This window comes from Desmodus rotundus, chromosome 9, assembly GCF_022682495.2.
Source record: "Desmodus rotundus isolate HL8 chromosome 9, HLdesRot8A.1, whole genome shotgun sequence".
NCBI classification, from domain to species: domain Eukaryota; kingdom Metazoa; phylum Chordata; class Mammalia; order Chiroptera; family Phyllostomidae; genus Desmodus; species Desmodus rotundus.
This window is the reverse complement of record NC_071395.1, coordinates 75,207,428-75,224,735: the sequence shown is the minus strand read 5'-3', so window position 1 is coordinate 75,224,735 and position 17,308 is coordinate 75,207,428. Positions and strand designations below refer to the sequence as shown.

The 17,308-nt window shown below is 39.4% G+C and overlaps 2 protein-coding genes across 2 annotated transcripts in view; both read right to left on the bottom strand.

The window, feature by feature from the left end:
* LOC112308715 (olfactory receptor 1E5) overlaps window positions 1-17,308 on the bottom strand; it is a 63,543-nt gene that overhangs the window by 12,195 nt on the left and 34,040 nt on the right. The gene's annotated exons all lie outside the window — the stretch shown is intronic.
* LOC112308572 (olfactory receptor-like protein DTMT) lies at window positions 7,531-12,896 on the bottom strand. Its single transcript, XM_045199058.2, has 2 exons — window positions 12,790-12,896; window positions 7,531-9,307 (listed from the first exon to the last, which is right to left on the bottom strand). Exons 1-2 carry the CDS (start codon window positions 12,838-12,840, stop codon window positions 8,348-8,350), a joined length of 1,011 nt encoding a protein of 336 aa, XP_045054993.2. The 5' UTR covers window positions 12,841-12,896; the 3' UTR covers window positions 7,531-8,347.

Below are 17,308 nucleotides of genomic sequence, written 5' to 3'. Positions count from 1 at the left end.
AAACTTAAGTGGAATCTGAGGAGTCTACTAAGAAAAGAGAATTAAAGTGTACAGAGAGAAGAAATAGCACGTGGAAAAGCCCGCAAGTGAGAGAGCCTGGAGCTTTTACAAAGTCAGGGAAGTTCAGTGTGGCTGAGGTGCAGTGCAGCCTGCTGCTGGCAGGAGGGCAGAGGGTGGAGAGCAGGAGGGTGAGTGATGTAGTTTAGTGACTCCTCCCAAAGGTAATCACGGGATTTCCATGTTGCTCAGCAATCCTACTCCTAGGTGCATCCCTACAGAAACTAAGGTATTCAAACTAATACGTGTATGTGAATGTTCATAGCAGCTGTGAACAGTAGGCCCAAGGAACAAACCATCATCAACTGATGACTAGATAAATAGAATGTGGTGTGTCCATACAATGCAATATTATTCAGCAATGAAAATAAGTGAAGTACTGATACATCTTACAATACATAATGAACACATAATGCCAGCTGAAAGAAGCTAGGAACAAAACCCACATGTGACATGATTCTGTTTATATGGAACATCAAGAACAGACAAATCCCGAGAGACACAGATTGGTGACTGCTGGAGGGAAATGGGCAGTGGTTGTCAGTAGGCATGGGGTTTCCTTGGGAGTAATGAAGTGTTCTGACGTCGATTAGGATGGTTGCACAACTCTGTGAATACACAAAAAACTACTTAATTTTATACTTTAAATGGGTGAATAGCATGGTATATAAATTATATGTTAATAAATCTCTCAGATAAACAAGGCCTTTATCATTGGGGGAAATGTATATACTGATTTTACATTAGATATGTGTATTAATGTTAATTTTTGGTTGTGAAAATAGTATCATAATTATATATCAGCATGTTCTTGTTTCTAGGAAAGTCTGAATGCTGAATTTAGTGGCTACATATCTTGATGTCTGAAAATTATCTCGAATCACTCAACTACTGTAAAGAAAAAAGGAGAAGAAGAAAGAGGGAGAGACAATAAGCAGAAGAGGAAGAGAGGCAGTGAGGGAGGGAGAGAAAGAGGTGGATATATGATATACATATGAACAAATGAAATGTGGACAGATTTGAGCAACTGATAAAGTATAAGAAGGACAAACTAATTTAAAATTAAACCTGTAACTTTTGTTTTGAATGTCCCAGGTTTAATGACATAGGATTTCATTTTTTCAATATATGAATTCAAGTACACATCTTGTTTCTGCACTGATGACGTTTCTAGAAGCCTAATATTATAAATTCTGTTTTTCTTTTTAATTTGTAAAAATAAAGTTATCATTTATGTGTAGACAGATTATAGTACATAATTTTCAAACCTGCTATAAAAATTATTGGCCTTATTAGAGAACAGGAAAAAAGTGGAATCATAATAATATCCAAGATATAATAGCAGAAAACTCTCTTGAAATGAAGAAAGATACAGACTTGTAAATCAAAAGGGATTTTCTGTGTTATTAAAAAACTGCAACAAAATCCAGTTGATACAAAAACAAAATCTAATGAAGTTATTCAATTTCACGTTTAGAGAAATAATCCTGTAAGTTTCATGAGGAAAAGATGTCCACTTAAGGGTGGAGGAAAGTGGAAGTAGTCAGCCTTACCTCAGATTTTTCCACAGCTATTTTTGAAAATGGATTTTAAGTGGGAATGCAAATGTCCACAAAATTCTATACCTAGGCAACTTGTCCTTCAGGTATAAGCACACATACAAAAGGAAAATCTAAAACATGAAAATTCAATAAAGAGAGTATTCATGTACGATTCTTATTTTAAAAATGACTTGAAGATATAATCCAAAAAGGAATTAATCAAAATAAAGAATTCAAAAATTAAAAACTCATAACAGTGAAATAATGGTGGAAAGAATTCTGTTTAACATAAACAATAACAAAGTAAGAAAAATATTATGATAATAAAAGCAAACAGCAGGTTTTATCTTTTAATAGCAAAGTTTGACTTAAGGCAAAAAGAATTAAAGAAATCAAAATTCATTGCTATAATAAAGGGAATAAAATGGTCCCTTTAGGATCAGGTCGGGTTAGAAAGGACACTATGTGTAGGTATGAGAATATACCAGGAAAAATGATGTAATAGAGATAGAACGATGTAAACATTTGAATAAGGATAGGTAAGTAGGAAATATGTAGGTCAATGGAACAGAATAGAGAGTGCAGAAATAGATGCACCTATACATGGTCAATTGACTTTATGCAAAGGTACCCAAGTAATTCAGTGAAGGGGAAAGATGTCATTTTTTAACAATTCATAATCTTCAAAAACTGGATACAACAATGTCTAACAAAAGATAAATGAATGAATGAATAAACTGTGCTATATTTACACAATGAAATACTACTAAGTAATAAAAAGATTTTTTTAAGTTTTATTGTTATTCAATTACAGTTGTATGCCTTTTCTCCCCCTCCCTCCCCCACCTCCACCCTCCCCCTTGATTTATATCTAAATCTACAAAACATTCTGCAATGCTAAAGACACCAGACATAAATGCATACATACTAAATGATTCCATTTATGTGAAATGGAAAATTAAGCACATCTAATCTGTAATCTAATTACTATAACAGTAATCTAAATACATAAAATAGTACCACAGGTCAGTGGTAGGGAATGGAAGATTAATGTAAGGGGACACAGTGATTTGTGAGGTGATGGAATTATTCTAGACATGGATTGGGGTAAAGGTTACATGGATGCTTATAATTGTCAAAACTCATTGAACTGTACACTTAACATGGGTGCATTTTCTCATGTGTAAATTATACTTCAAGAAAATTGGAATGTATTTGAGTGCTCTTATTCCCACATCCTTGCTATTACCACAGGAGATCAATCATTTATAAATTTGTCAATTATGTAATCATTCAAATATCACTTGTTTGTTCAACTTGAATTTTCCTGATAACATTGAAGTTGAAGATTTTTTCAAGTTGTTTAATCTTTATTAATTTTCTGTTAATAGTACTTGTACATTTTTCTATTCTGTGGTTTGTTTTATATTATTTGTAGGATTCTTTCCATATTCTTCATTTTAATCTCATATCTGTCAGGCATGTTACAGTCTATTCCTTCTCTTTCAAATTTGTTTATGTTATCATTTGTCCTAGAAAAGTTCCTTATTTTTATGTGGTAAAATATGTCAAACTTACATCAAAATAAGCTTGCTAGTTTCCATAAAATTAATTCCATTGAGAATTTTCTTTAGACAACATTGAATGTGTTTGAGAACTGATGATGTTAAAATATTGAGTTTACATAGCTCATCAAAATGCACAACTTTAAATGAATTGATTTTATTGTATAAAAATTACTCTTCAAAAAGCTGGTTACAATGAGGCACCCTATCCAGGGTTATTGTATTATGTCCCTTTCTTGTGGCATTATTTGATGTATTTCAGTAAAGTTTTAATATTTTCTTCTTATAGTTCTTGCACCTAATTTCCTTTTTTTTTAATTGGGTTTAACTTTATTTATTTATTTTTATTTTTATTATTCAATTACAGTTGTATGCCTTTTTCATTGCTATTGAGAATCAGATCTATTTTTCATGGCTTTTTAAAAATATATTTATTGATTATGCTATTACAGTTGTCCCATTTCCCCCCCCCACTCCACTCCATCCTGCCCACCCCCTCCCTCCCACATTCCCCCCCTACAGTTCACGTCCATGGGTCATACTTATAAGTTCTTTGGCTTCTACATTTCCTACACTATTCTTACCCTCCCCCTGTCTATTTTCCACCTATCATCTATGCTACAAATTCTCTGTACCTTCCCCCCCTCTCCCTCTCCCACTCTCCTATTGACACCCCTCCATGTGATCTCCGTCTCTATGGTTCTGTTCCTGTTCTAGTTGTTTGCCTAGTTTGCTCTTGTTTTTGTTTTAGGTGTGGTTGTTAATAACTGTGAGTTTGCTCTCATTTTTACTGTTCATATTCTTTTTTTTAAATATATTTATTGGTTATGCTATTACAGTTGTCCCATTTCCCCCCCCACTCCACTCCATCCTGCCCACCCGCCTCCCTCCGACATTCCCCCCCTATAGTTCATGTCCATGGGTCATACTTATAAATTCTTTGGCTTCTACATTTCCTACACTATTTTTACCCTCCCCCTTTCTATATTCCACCTATCATTTATGGTACTTGTTCTCTGTACCTTTACCCCTCTCTCCCCCTCCCACTCCCTTATTGACAACCCTCATGTTCTAGTTGTTTGCCTAGTTTGCTCTCATTTTTGTTTTATGTGTGGTCATCAATAACTGTGAGTTTGCTGTCATTTTTACTGTTCCTATTTTTGATCTTCTTTTTCTTTGATAAGTCCCTTTAACATTTCATATAATAAGGCCTTGGTGATGATGAACTTCTTTAACTTGACCTTATCTGAAAAGCGCCTTATCTGCCCTTCCATTCTAAATGATAGCTTTGCTGGATACAGTAATCTTGGATGTAGGTCCTTGCCTTTCATGACTTGGAATACTTCTTGCCAGTCCCTTCTTGCCTGTAAGTTCTCTTTGGAGAAATCAGCTGACAGTCTTATGGGAACTCCTTTGGAGGTAACTGTGTCCTTTTCTCTTGCTGCTTCTAAGATTCTCTCCTTCTCCTTAATCTTGGGCAATGTAATTATGATGTGCCTTGGTGTGTTCCTCCTTGGGTCCAGCTTCTTTGGACTCTCTGAGCTACCTAGACTTCCTGGAAGTCTCTTTCCTTTGCCATATTAGGGAAGTTTTCCTTCATTATTTGTTCAAATAAGTTTGCAATTTTTTGTTCTTCCTCTTCTCCTTCTGGCACCCCTATAATTCGAATGTTGGAACATTTCAAGATGTACTGGAGGTTCCTAAGCCTCTCCTCATTTTTCTGAATTCTTGTTTCTTCATTCTTTCCTGGTTGGATGTTTCTTTCTTCCTTCTGGTCCACACCATTGATTTGAGTCCCAGTTTCCTTTGCATCACTATTGGTTCCCTGTACATTTTCCTTTGTTTCTCTTAGCATAGGCTTCATTTTTTCATCTACTTTTTGAACAAATTCAACCAATTCTGTGAGCGTCTTAATAACCAGTGTTTTGAACTGTGTATCCGATAGGTTGGCTATCTCTTCCTTGCTTAGTTGTATTTTTTCTGGAGCTTTGAAGTGTTCTGTCAGTTGGGCCATTTTTTTTTTTTTTTTTTTTGTCTTGGTGCTTCTGTTACTTAAAGGGGCAGAGCCTTAGGTGTTCCCCAGGGCGGGGTAACACTGGTCGCTGTGCTGTGATGCTGTATGTGGGGGGAGGGGCTGAGAGGAAGCAATGGCACCCGCTCCACTCTCCACCGGATTTCAGTCACTGGCTCTGCTACCCACAATCAAATTGGGCCCCTCTGGTGCTGGTTCCCAAGTGGGTGGGCTTGTGCATGCCCTAGGCCCCTGTGGGTCTCTCCAACGACCTCTCCTGTGAGGCTGGGAGTCTCTCCTGCTGCTGCCCCAACCCCCACGGGCGTTTTCAATCAGAGATTTGAGGCTTTATTTCCCGGCGCTGGAGCCCTGGGTTTCATGGTCTGCTTCACTCCCCACCATTTGTCCGGTTTATCTGTGCGTGAATGTGGGGCCGTGGAGTGCTACCCACCGCTCTGCCTGCCCGGTTCTCCGCCACTCTGAGTCCGGCCCTCTTGGTTTATCCGTGTGCGAATGTGGGGCCGCAGGGTCTGCTAGTGGTCAGACTGCCTGCCCCGTTCGTCCCACACTCTGCCTGTCTTGGTCCCACCACGGCCACACAAGTCTTCTCTGCCCTGGATGCCCATCTCCACCCCTCCTACCGGTCTGGATGAATGTTTATTTTTTATTTCCTTGGTGTCGGACTTCCTGGCCGTTCAATTTTCTGTCAGTTCTGGTTGTGCGAGGAGGCGCAGTGTGTCTACCTATGCCTCCATCTTGGTTCATTTCATGGCTATTTTAATCAGATTTTTCTACTATAGAGGAAAGTGATTTAATTTAAATATTAATTTTTTATTTTTCCACTGATATATTTGTAATAGAATTTGATCTATTATAGCAACTAGGGTCACTGTCTCATGGAGAATAATAAAATATTTCAGGAAATACAATATTAAATGAAAATATGTAATGCAAGATTATAAACTAATCTACTTTTGTGAACATATATACATATACAGAAGTGGCTGCTTAGGTAACTGGGTGGAAAGCGACGTTAAATCAAAGTACAGAATAGAGGACAAAGAGCAGACTCGGAGGAACATAAAGAGTTTCACGTTGTGCATGTTGAGGTGGAACTGCTCATAGACCGTCACGTGGAGATACCCACTAGCCAGGTGAGAATAGCAGCGGGAAGCTCTGGAGAAAGGTCTGGGCTTCACATAGAGATGTGGCAGCTACCAGAATATACAAGAAGATTAAAGTGGTGAGTTTGATAAAGGACACATGGACAAAATCAAAGGGGAGGGTGGAGGTGGGGGAGGGAGGTGGGTTCAGCTGGGGTGGGGTGGAGGGATGGAGAGAAAAGGCATACAACTGTAATTGTATAACAATAAAAATTTTTTTAAAAAGTGGTGAGTTTGGATGCCATCACTCAGAGGAGACAACTAAGGGTGCAAATGGACCAAGGTAGTGCATGCCTCAAATGGAGCTAAGAGGTCTTTTTTTTTTTTTTTTTATGGCTGCTTCCCTTCTCATTGAAGTTGAAGAAAATGAGAAGAATCCATAGAATCACATAGTCTGGGATCTTACATAGACTCAACAACTGACACACTGTGTGACTTAGTGAGTAATTGAAATGGTGATAATATCTTCTATACTTCCTTAGAATTGTCATAAGGGTAGAATAAAAATCTAGCTACAAAGTTCTTTTAGGAAGTCTGAACTACCAAACAGAAAAGAAGCATCCTTCCCTTCTTGATTTGTACATCAGCTTCTACCTTCTTTCTCCATTACTGGAGAAATAAATTATAATGTCCCCAAAATGTATTATTCCCAGGAAAAAACACAATCCACTCTTGTGGTAAAAGGAATAGAAAAATCAGTTTCAGGTCAGAAAACACAAGGTACACACAAAAGTAAACCAGAGGAAGAAAATGGCTAAGAGAGAAACCATGTGAACTTGTGAAGAGTTATGTGGGAGACATTTAGAGGGAAGCTGGGAGGCAGAGATAGTTGGATCTTATTTAGCATTGACCTAAGAGTAAAGAAAATTATTTTAAAATGATACCACAACCAAAGCAGAGTTCTGATTTTAAAACTAATATCCCGTGATAAATTAGTTAAAAATGTAGGGCATGAAAATCACTTAAAATAGTACTTCTTTTTTATTAAAATTACCAGATTTTTATTTTTTATATTGTTATTCAGATACAGTTGTCTCCATTTTCCCCCCACCACACTCACCCACCCCACTAATCCCCACCTCCCACCCTCCATTCTAGCCCCCCTTTGCTTTGTCCATGAGTACTTTGTATACGTTCTTTGATGAACCTTCCCCTTCTTCCCCCTGTTACCCCTCCCCTTTGATTACTGTCAGTTTGTTCTTTATTTCAATGTCTCTGCTTACATTTTGCTTGCTTGTGGGTGTTGTTGATTAAGTTCCACTTATGGGTGAGGTCATATGGTATTTGTCTTTCTCTGCCTGGCTTATTTCACTTAGCATAATACCCTCCAGTTCCATCCGTGATGTTGCAAAGGGTATAAGCTCCTTCTTTCTGCTGCTTAGAATTCCATCGTGTAAATGTACCACAGTTTTTTGATCCACTCATTCACTGATAGGCATTTAGTTTGCTTCCAGCACTTGGCTATTGTACATTGTGCTGCTATGAACTTTGGGGTGCATAGGTTCTTTTGAATTGGTGTTTCAGGATTCTTAGGATATAATCCCACCAGTGGAATTGATAGGTCAAAAGGCATTTCCATTATTAGTTTTCTGAGGAAAATCCACACTGTTTTCCACAGTGGCTGCACCAGTCTGCACCCCCACCAACAGTGTACCAGGGTTCCCTTTTCTCCACAAGTTCTCCAAAATTTATTGTTTGTGAATTGTTTTTGATGGCCATTCTACCCGATGTGAAGTGGTATCTCACTGTAGTTTTAATTTGCATCTCTCTGATGGCAAGTGATGCTTAAACCATGCTTTTCCAGGGTCCCATGGGAAATACAAAGGGGAAGGCCCAACCAGGTGTCACAAACACCTCCTTACCTAGTTTGCCTGTGCAGTTCCAATTCATCTGTTTAACATATTGAAAAATTGTGTACCATATCATTATAACTGACATTAACACGGTGAGGAAAAATATATAGAACAATAATTCAATATGTATATATGTACTGAATAAAATTATTTATAATCATATACAAAAAGAAAATATCTTTTTATAAAAGACTCTTCCCAGAGCTCCCTTCATGTCTCTATTCCTCAGGCTGTAGATGAAGGGGTTCAGCATTGGGGTCACCACAGTGTACATCACAGCCATGACCGTCTCCTTAACAATAGAGTTACCAGCTGTTGGGCAGAAATAGAGACCAATAATTGTCCCATAGAACAGTGACACCACAGACAGGTGGGAGCCACAGGTGGAGAACGCCTTGCAGATGCCTCTAGCAGAAGTGACCTTGAGGATAGAGGACACAATTCGTGTGTAGGACATGATAATGAGTAGGAATGGGATGACAACAATGAGCCCTCCAACAATAAAGATCACCAAATCATTAACTTGAGTGTCACAGCAGGACAGTTTCAGCAGAGCCGAGATGTCACAGAAAAAGTGGGGGATCTTGTTGTCAGCACAAAAACACAGTCTAGCCATGAGAAGAGTGTGTAACAGGGCATGCAATGTAGTCAGCACCCAGGACAGCAGGACCAGGGAGACACAGAGCTTGGGGCTCATGATGGTGGTGTAGTGCAGGGGGCAGCAGATGGCCACATAGCGGTCATAGGCCATGGCCACAAGGAGGAAGCTCTCCAGGTCTGCAAAAAACAGGAAGAAGTACATTTGGGCCAAGCAGCCTGCATAGGGGATGGATGGGACTTGACTCTGCATGTTCTGCAGCAACTTGGGCATTGTGACAGAGGAAAAGCAGAGGTCAGAGAAAGACAAATTACTGAGAAACAGATACATGGGCGTGTGGAGGTGAGAGTCCAGGTGAATAAGCACAATGATGAGGAGGTTCCCCAGGACGGTGGTGAGATACATGGCCAGGAACAAGGCATAGAACAGGTTTTTCTGCTCTGGCTCGATGGGCAGTCCCAGAAGAAGGAACTCTGTGATGATGGTTTGATTCCTCCCTGACATAGCTGTCTCCAGTATCTTCAGAAAGAAATAATAGTGTCCACTGAAATTTGTATTTCAAAATGAATACATTTCTATGGTGGTATTTTAGCCACTCTACGAAAACACTTTATATCACCTTTTCACAAAAATTACAGAACCTCTATGATCAAAAATGACTTATTTTTTTACTTCTCTTCAATACATAAAAATGTTCCAACTTATTTACAACAATCTTCTCCATTAACTTCTGAGACACATAATGTAAGTCAGTATTCCTCAAACCTGCCTGGCCAGACCTTCTCAGTAACTATGACTCTCTGCTGCTCAATCAATATCGTACATGATGAGGTTCCTCTAGGATTTTTCCTAAACACTGTTCTCTTACAATTCTATACAAACTACTCAGGAAAAATTACCTACTCCGAAGACTTAAGTTACCCTTCAAACCTCAGATGTAGATGTCTCTCTCACTTATAAAAAGGGATATTCAGTTGCTTAATGATTATCTTTCCTTGGATGTATCATAAGCATTTAAAATTTTTAAATATATTTATTGATTTTAGAGAGAAATGGAGGGAAGGAAGGGGGAGAGAGAGACAGCAAGAGAGAGATTGATTGCTTCCCATACATGCCCCAACCAGGGACTGACCCTGCAACCTGGTTATGTGTCCTGACCAGAAATGGAGACCCCAACCTTTTGGTGTGTGGGACAGTGCTTCAACCAACTGAGCCACACCAGCCAGGGCCATCGTAGGCATTTAAAGTTTAACAGATTCCAAAAGAAAATTACCATCTCACCCTGCCCCACCCCCATCCCTCCCTTCTCTAATTCTCCACATCTCATTGAAAGAGTTCCAGGCTCTCCACTCATAAAGCTGAGAGTTTTCTTTCATTCCCATCTGTCTCTCATCATCAACATCCATCTGCCCACAAGTCCGATAGATTCTACCACTTAGTAATTCTCATTCATCGATTCCTTTTCTCAACTCTCACCATCCTAAACCTACTGACTCCATATCTCATCTGTACTATTTAAACAGCTCTTCATTCACATTCCTGCTTCATGCTGGACCTTACTCCTTAAGTATCTTTCAGTCTCACTGTGGCATTCTAAGATGAAAACCTGATCATCATGCTCTCTGGGGTCTTCATGGATCCCCATTGTCCTTAAGATACAGGAAAATTCCTTTGAAAAAGATGCTTCATCTTTTTCACCCATCCAGTGAAGGGGAATATGGCCAATAATGTGGTGAAAACTACGCACAGTGACAGATGCTAACTAGACTGTGTGGTGATTACAATGTAAGGTACATCAATGTCAAATCACCATATTATACACATGAAAGTTATGTAATATATTAAATCAAATATATTTATTTTAGTGAATCAGTAGGAACAGTAAACAACAGATTCATTCCCAAGGACTTCAGATATTGACATTGAGGATCAAAATGTAAAATTTCTACAAGTGAATATTTATGAAAATAGAAGATATAATCACAATGTGATCGAGTGCTTTTTCACTTCACATTTTTTAATGATCATTTTCCCACATATATTTAAAATAAGAGGTGCCCATGTCCTGACCCTTTTTACCACCACAGCTTCACCTGGCTGCACAGTTGCACTCCCATACCTCTCTCTAGTAATGCTGGACTTCAATGTCACAATATTTTGCCTCCACCTTTTTACACTTACTTTTCCTCCCACCTAACATCTTTCCCCCTCTGCACCCTCTTCACCAGGCTTTCCCTTACTTCTCCTGCAGGTACCCTATATGTCACTTACTAAGCTATCCCTTCTCTGTCTCCCCACAGGGGAGCACCACTGCTGTGTTTCATGGCACACTGTGCTTGTCCCCACAGCACTCAGTCCCATTGGGATTATGTGTTCATAGAGGTCTCCCCTTCCAGATTGTAAGATCCGTACAGGAAAGGCCATGTCTCCTCAACTGTAGCTGCTGCGATGCCTCCTTGTTGTCCATGTTTCACAGACATGTATTGGCTGTGCTTCAGGCTGACACATGCATTCCTCCAACTTTAAAGGAACCAGAAGTCCTTTCAAGTAAAAGTCACTACTCCTACTATATTTTCACAGAGCAAAAAGTCTCTAGCCTCAACCATTTAGCACTAAATAGGACACTTGATTATAGAATTTATTAATGTAATTTTGTGCCCTTGGAAAATGTTAGGGTACCTCAGACTCACTACTCCTGTCACTAGTATAGCAAATAAAGATAGGTAGGTAGGTAGGTAGGTAGGTAGATAGATAGAGAGAGAGAGAGAGAGAGAGAGAGAGAGAGAGAGAGAGAGAATCTTCCACTGGTTCTATTTCTCTGGACCACCCTAAGACAACATAGTGTGCCTCAAAGCACACAGAGAAAGCAGAGGAGAAGCACTAAATGATGTGAGAGGCTCCTTCCATAAAGACACAACTGAATCCAGCTGCTGGGATTTTCTCCCTTGATGCTGTTCGATTTAACCATACTGACTGTTTTTACACTTGGACTCTATGTACTGGTGATACAGTGGAGAAAAACTTCCAGGCAAAATCATATACCTGGTTTCTCTGAATTTTGCTTCCCAGGTAGATTAAAGGGACCGACTCCTGTGACAATAGTATGACTGGAGATGGCAAAAAGAAAGCAGAACTTGAAGGTGCTACCACTGAGGATGCAATGAGCCTCCCATCTTCTTCACCCAGTAAGTCAGTAGCTGTCTGCCTGATTGCACAGGAAAAATCACATAGGTAGTGCTCCTGAAATTACTGTCCATGCAAATCACCTGGGAGTTCTAGTCAAACACTGATTCTGATTACATAAGAAGTGGCTACTTTTTAAAGTAGCTCTGTGTTGATGCCCATCCTTGTTGTCTATGGATGACACAGTGAGGTGCAGTTATATATAATACTATTAAAAATAAAGGTCACTGGTCTCCCTCAACTAAATGCAATCACAGTAGCTGAGATGGGGCCTATACAAAGGTTTTTAAAGCTTGAGGTGATTCTAAAATAAAGCAAGGGCTGAAACTATTGCATTAAAGACATCTCAAGAACTGTCATTATATTAAAATTATATTGTGGAAAAACATTCCATAGGGAGTCAAATTTTAAAATGCTATTATTAATAAAAAGACTGTAACTGTTGGACATTAAACAAAATATTTTATATTTATTTACTTTACTGAATTTTTAGAGAGAAAGGGAGAGAGAGAGAAACACTGATTTGTTGTTTCACTAACTGATGCATTCACTGCTTGATTCTGTGTGTGCCCTGACCGGGGATTGAACCCTCAATCTTGGCACATATAGATGATGCTGTAATCAGCTGAGCTACTCTGCCACAGTATTAATCAAAGTACTTTAGAATTCAGGGAAGTGTTGGGAGGCTGAGAAGTGGAGAAGTGGAGGAATATTATACCTGAAAACTCCCCTGCCCAACATCACACAGCCTTGGAATTAAGAGCCTCCAGTGGGAAGGACCCTGACAGACCAGTTCATTCATCCTCTGCCCAACTTACCAGTCTGTCTGATGGTGATTCCAGGACCCTGGCCTGAGATCCTGTTCCCATTTATTCACTAAGACATGTGAAGTAACAGCCTGTGTAGTTGTCACCTATGCTGCAACATCCCTTCTCACATCTCCCATTCTACACATCCTTTGGTCTCAGGAGCCTTGGATCCCAGAGGAGGTTAGATCCTGGAGGAATTAATTGAAAGCAAAGTAATTACCAAGGATCTCTCAAGACAAATGCTCTCAGAAGCTTTTTAAAAAGTGACTGATTATAGTCACTGACCACACTGGAGTATGCCTAGGATGGGGAGGGGGGTGGAATATGGAGAAGCCTGTGAATGGATGCTTAAACACTGTGGGCCTAGGGAAATGACAATAGGCCTGCAGGGCAGAAACCTAAGTTTTCAGAGGTGATGGGGGAGGGTGGTTGGAGAAGACATGAAAACTAGCAGGGACCTGAGTGTGAATATCCTAGGAGTGCAGCAGGCCTTATCTGGTGGGCAATTAGTGACAATTGGTGCTCTTTAAGCAAAGTGCCATGAAAGATACATATTTTGGAAAGATTCTCAGGGTAGTAGAATCTCTCCCTACAACCCAGTTCCCCAAAAAGACACCCAAGGGGACAGATACATCTGCAGCAAACACAGATTAGATTGCTATGACCCAACCATATGCACGTATATGGAAGAGACAGGATACGAGAAAAGATAAACTCCCCCAGTTTATGTGCAATCTTCCTCAAACCTAGACAGAAAAAGAAATCCAGTTTGAATCCCACTGAGGTACTTCTATTCCCTTGCCTCTCTAAGAAAACCTAAACACGCCTGCCACCACCATCATCTCCACTACCCTGCATTTGTGCCAGACTGACCCTAGTCTCCAGCTCTTCCTTATGTTGCAGTTGATAACAAGACTGTGGTTGACATTTATTACTCCTTTCCCCACACATTCCAGGTTTTCCTTTGCCATCATCTCAGCTGGGTGGGGTTCTTTACATAGAGTATTATGCAGACCTTCATTTCAGGGAATCTGCATCCTCACTGATGCTGCCTTTATTGGGTTGTTAATAGTTTTCACAAACATTTATTATTAAGTGTAAAACCACTAAATGACATCCTAAGACTATCTCAGAATTTCACACATGGTGCTTGAGGAAGTTTCCTTCTGTTCCAGGTTTGGTGAGAATTTAATCACAAATTGCTTACATTCATGATAATTTTTTTGTGAGAGGCTTTTTCTGCACCTACTGAGATGATCTCTCTCTTTTGGATAAATTTCCCTTTTTAATAGCAAACGGCCACTTGGTAGCAATGTGACAATACACATGTCTACAGAAACATAGTTTGGAATATATCTTTAATTAAATGGGTTTTTGAAGTCTCACACCATGTTTTTTTAAATATTTTTTCTTGATTATGCTATTACAGTTTTCCCAATTTTCCCCTCTTCTTCCCCCCTCCATCCTGCCTCCCCAAACCTCCAGCATTTCCCCCCCCACCCCAGTTCATGACCATGGGTTGTACATGTAAGTTCTTTTGAGTCCTCTGTCTCCTATACCATTTTTCATCTCTCCCCATCTATTTTGTGCTACTATTTATGCTTCTTCTTCCCTCTACCTTTTCCCCCCTATTCCTCCCATCCCCCTCCCCACTGAAATCCTGTCATGTGATGTCTTTTTCTCTGGTTCTGTTCCTGTTCTGGTTGTTTGCTTAGTTTTCGTTTCCATTGTTTTTCTTTTCTTTTAGGTTCATTTGCTGATAATTGTGAGTTTGTTGTCATTTTACAGTTCATATTTTTATCTTATTTTTTATCTTTTACTGTTCATACTTTTTTATTTTTTATCATATTATTTTCTTAGATAAGTTCCTTTAATGTTTCATCTAACAATGGCTTGGTAATGATGAACTCCTTTACCTTGACCTTATCTAGGAAGCACTTTATCTGCCCTTCCATTTTAAATGATAGCTTTGCTGGATAGAGTAATCTTGGATGTAGGTCCTTGCCTTTCATGACTTCATATATTTCTTTCCAGCCCCTTCTTGCCTGTAAGGTTTCCTTTGAGAAATCAGCTGAAATCAGCTTATGGGAACTCCTTTGTAGGTAACTCTCTCCTTTCCCCTTGCTTCTTTTAGGATTTTCTCTTTATTTTTAATCTGGGGTAACTTAATGATGATGTGCCTTGGTGTGTTCCTCTTTGGGTCCTCTTTGGGACTCTCTGGGCTTCCTCGAATTCCTGGAAGTCTATTTCATTCACCAGGTTGGGGAAGGTTTCCTTCATTATTTGTTCAAATAAGTTTTCAATTTCTTGCTGTTGTTCTTCTCCTTCTGGCACCCCTATAATTTGGATATTGGAACATTTCAGGTTGTCACAGAGGTTTGTGAGACTCTCTTCACTTTTCTGAATTCTTGTTTCTTCATTTTGTTCTGAATGGATGTTAATTTTTTTTTTTTGTTCCAAATTGTTGTTTTGAGTCCTGGTTTCCTTCCTGTCACTGTTGGTTCCCTGAATATTTTGCTTTACTTCATTTTGGGTATCCTTCATTTGTCTTTTCATTTTTCAACCAAGCTCAATCAGATCTGTGAGCATTTTGATAACTAGGGCTTTAAATTCTCCTCAGATGTGCTGGCAATCTCCTCATGACTTAGTTCTGAAGTGTTGCTCTGTTCTTTCATTTGAGCCATATTTCTTTGTCTTGGCACTCCTGAGAAGTTGTAAGAGGGCAGGGCTTTAGGTAGTCACCTGACCAGGGAAACCCTCTGTGCTGCTGCACTGCCTGTGGGGGAGGGGCCAGAGAAGGAAGAGTGTGGCTCACCTGCTCATCTCTAGCACACTCTTCGGGGGACTCTGGTGTGACACCGGGAGTTTCTCTCACTGTGGTAACCCCAGCCATAGCCCACAGTCAAGTCTGAGTCTCAGTTCTCCCATTAAGTCAGCCCCTCCCACACAGCCCTAGGAGCTCAGCGTCCAGCCCCACCCCCAAAATTCCCCACATCACCGCAGTTTTTCTGTGTTGGCCCGCGCAGTCACGCCTTACCAGTCTGGTTGTTGTGGTTCATTTTTTCTTCAATTCCTTAGTTGCCAGAGTTCCATGGAGTTTGATTTTCTGGTGCTTTTCGTTGTTTATTTATTTTAAATGGTTCTTATCCTCTTTTTGGTTGTGTGAAGAATTGAAGGGTTTCTACCTATGCCTCCATCTTGGCCAGAACCTCACACCATGTTTTTTATCATAGGTTTTATTGTCATAGTTCATTGATATAATTAGTTTTAAATTAAGTTTATTGCGGTGACATTGGTTAATAAATTTATATGGGTTTCAACTGTACAGTTCTATGGTACATCATCTGTATATGGCGTAGTGTGCCCACCACCCAAATTCAATTCTTCTTCCGTCATCATATGTGTAATCCCCTTACCATATGACCCAGTAACCCTCTCTTCTGGACATCTACCCAGAAAATTTGATAATGTTTATTCAAAAAGATATATGCACCCCTGTGTTCACTGCAGCATTATCCACAGTGGCCAAGACATGGAAACAACTGAGGTGTCCTTCAATATATTACTGGTTAGAGGAGATGTGGTACCTATGTACAATGGGATACTACTCAGCCATAAAAATGATGAAATACTGCCATTCAAAAACATGGGTGGAACTTGAGAAATTCATGCTCAGTAAAAGAAATCAGACAGCAGAAGTTAAGAACCATATGACTTCACTCATATGTGGGATATAAAACTGAAAGCAATAAATGAACAAAGAAGAAAAGCATAAATTCATATGCACAGACAACAAGACAACAATATGTGGTTACTGGAAGGAAGCGGAGTGAGGAGAATGAATGGGAAAGGGGTTCCTATAAATGGTGATGAAAGAAGATTTGACTTTGGGTGGTGGGCACACTGTGGAATATACAGATGATGTGTCATAGAACTGTACACTTGAAATCTATATAATTTTATTAACCTATATCCTCCCAATAAATTTAATTTTAAAAAAGAAGTTTTCTCCCTGTTTCCTTCAAAGAGTTTTACAGTTTCAGGTTTTCCCTTTAAACCTTTAATCTATTTTGAGTTGATTGTTGTGTATGGTGAAAGGTAGGAAGCAGTTTCATTTTTTTCCTGTAAAAATTCAGTTTTCCTGGCACCATTTGTTGAAGAGACTTTCCTTTCCCCACTGATGTGCTCGGCACCCTTGTCAAACGTGAACTGATCACATACACGTGCACGTATTTCTGTGTTCTCTATTCTCTTCCATTGTCTATATGTCCATCTATATGGCAGTACCTTATGGTTTTAACTGTAGCTTTGTAATATACAGCGTGGAGCAAAGGGAGGTTCACAGTTGTGAGTATTTGAAACACAGAGTTTACTCTTGTATTATTGTTTATTAATTATTCTATTACTTTCTGTACAAAAAAACTATAAACCTTCTTTTGCCCTTCCTTGTAGTTTGAAATGAGGACGTGTGATGCCTCTGCTTTTGTTTACTTGCTCAAGAATATTTGCTTTGTGGGGTCTCATGTGG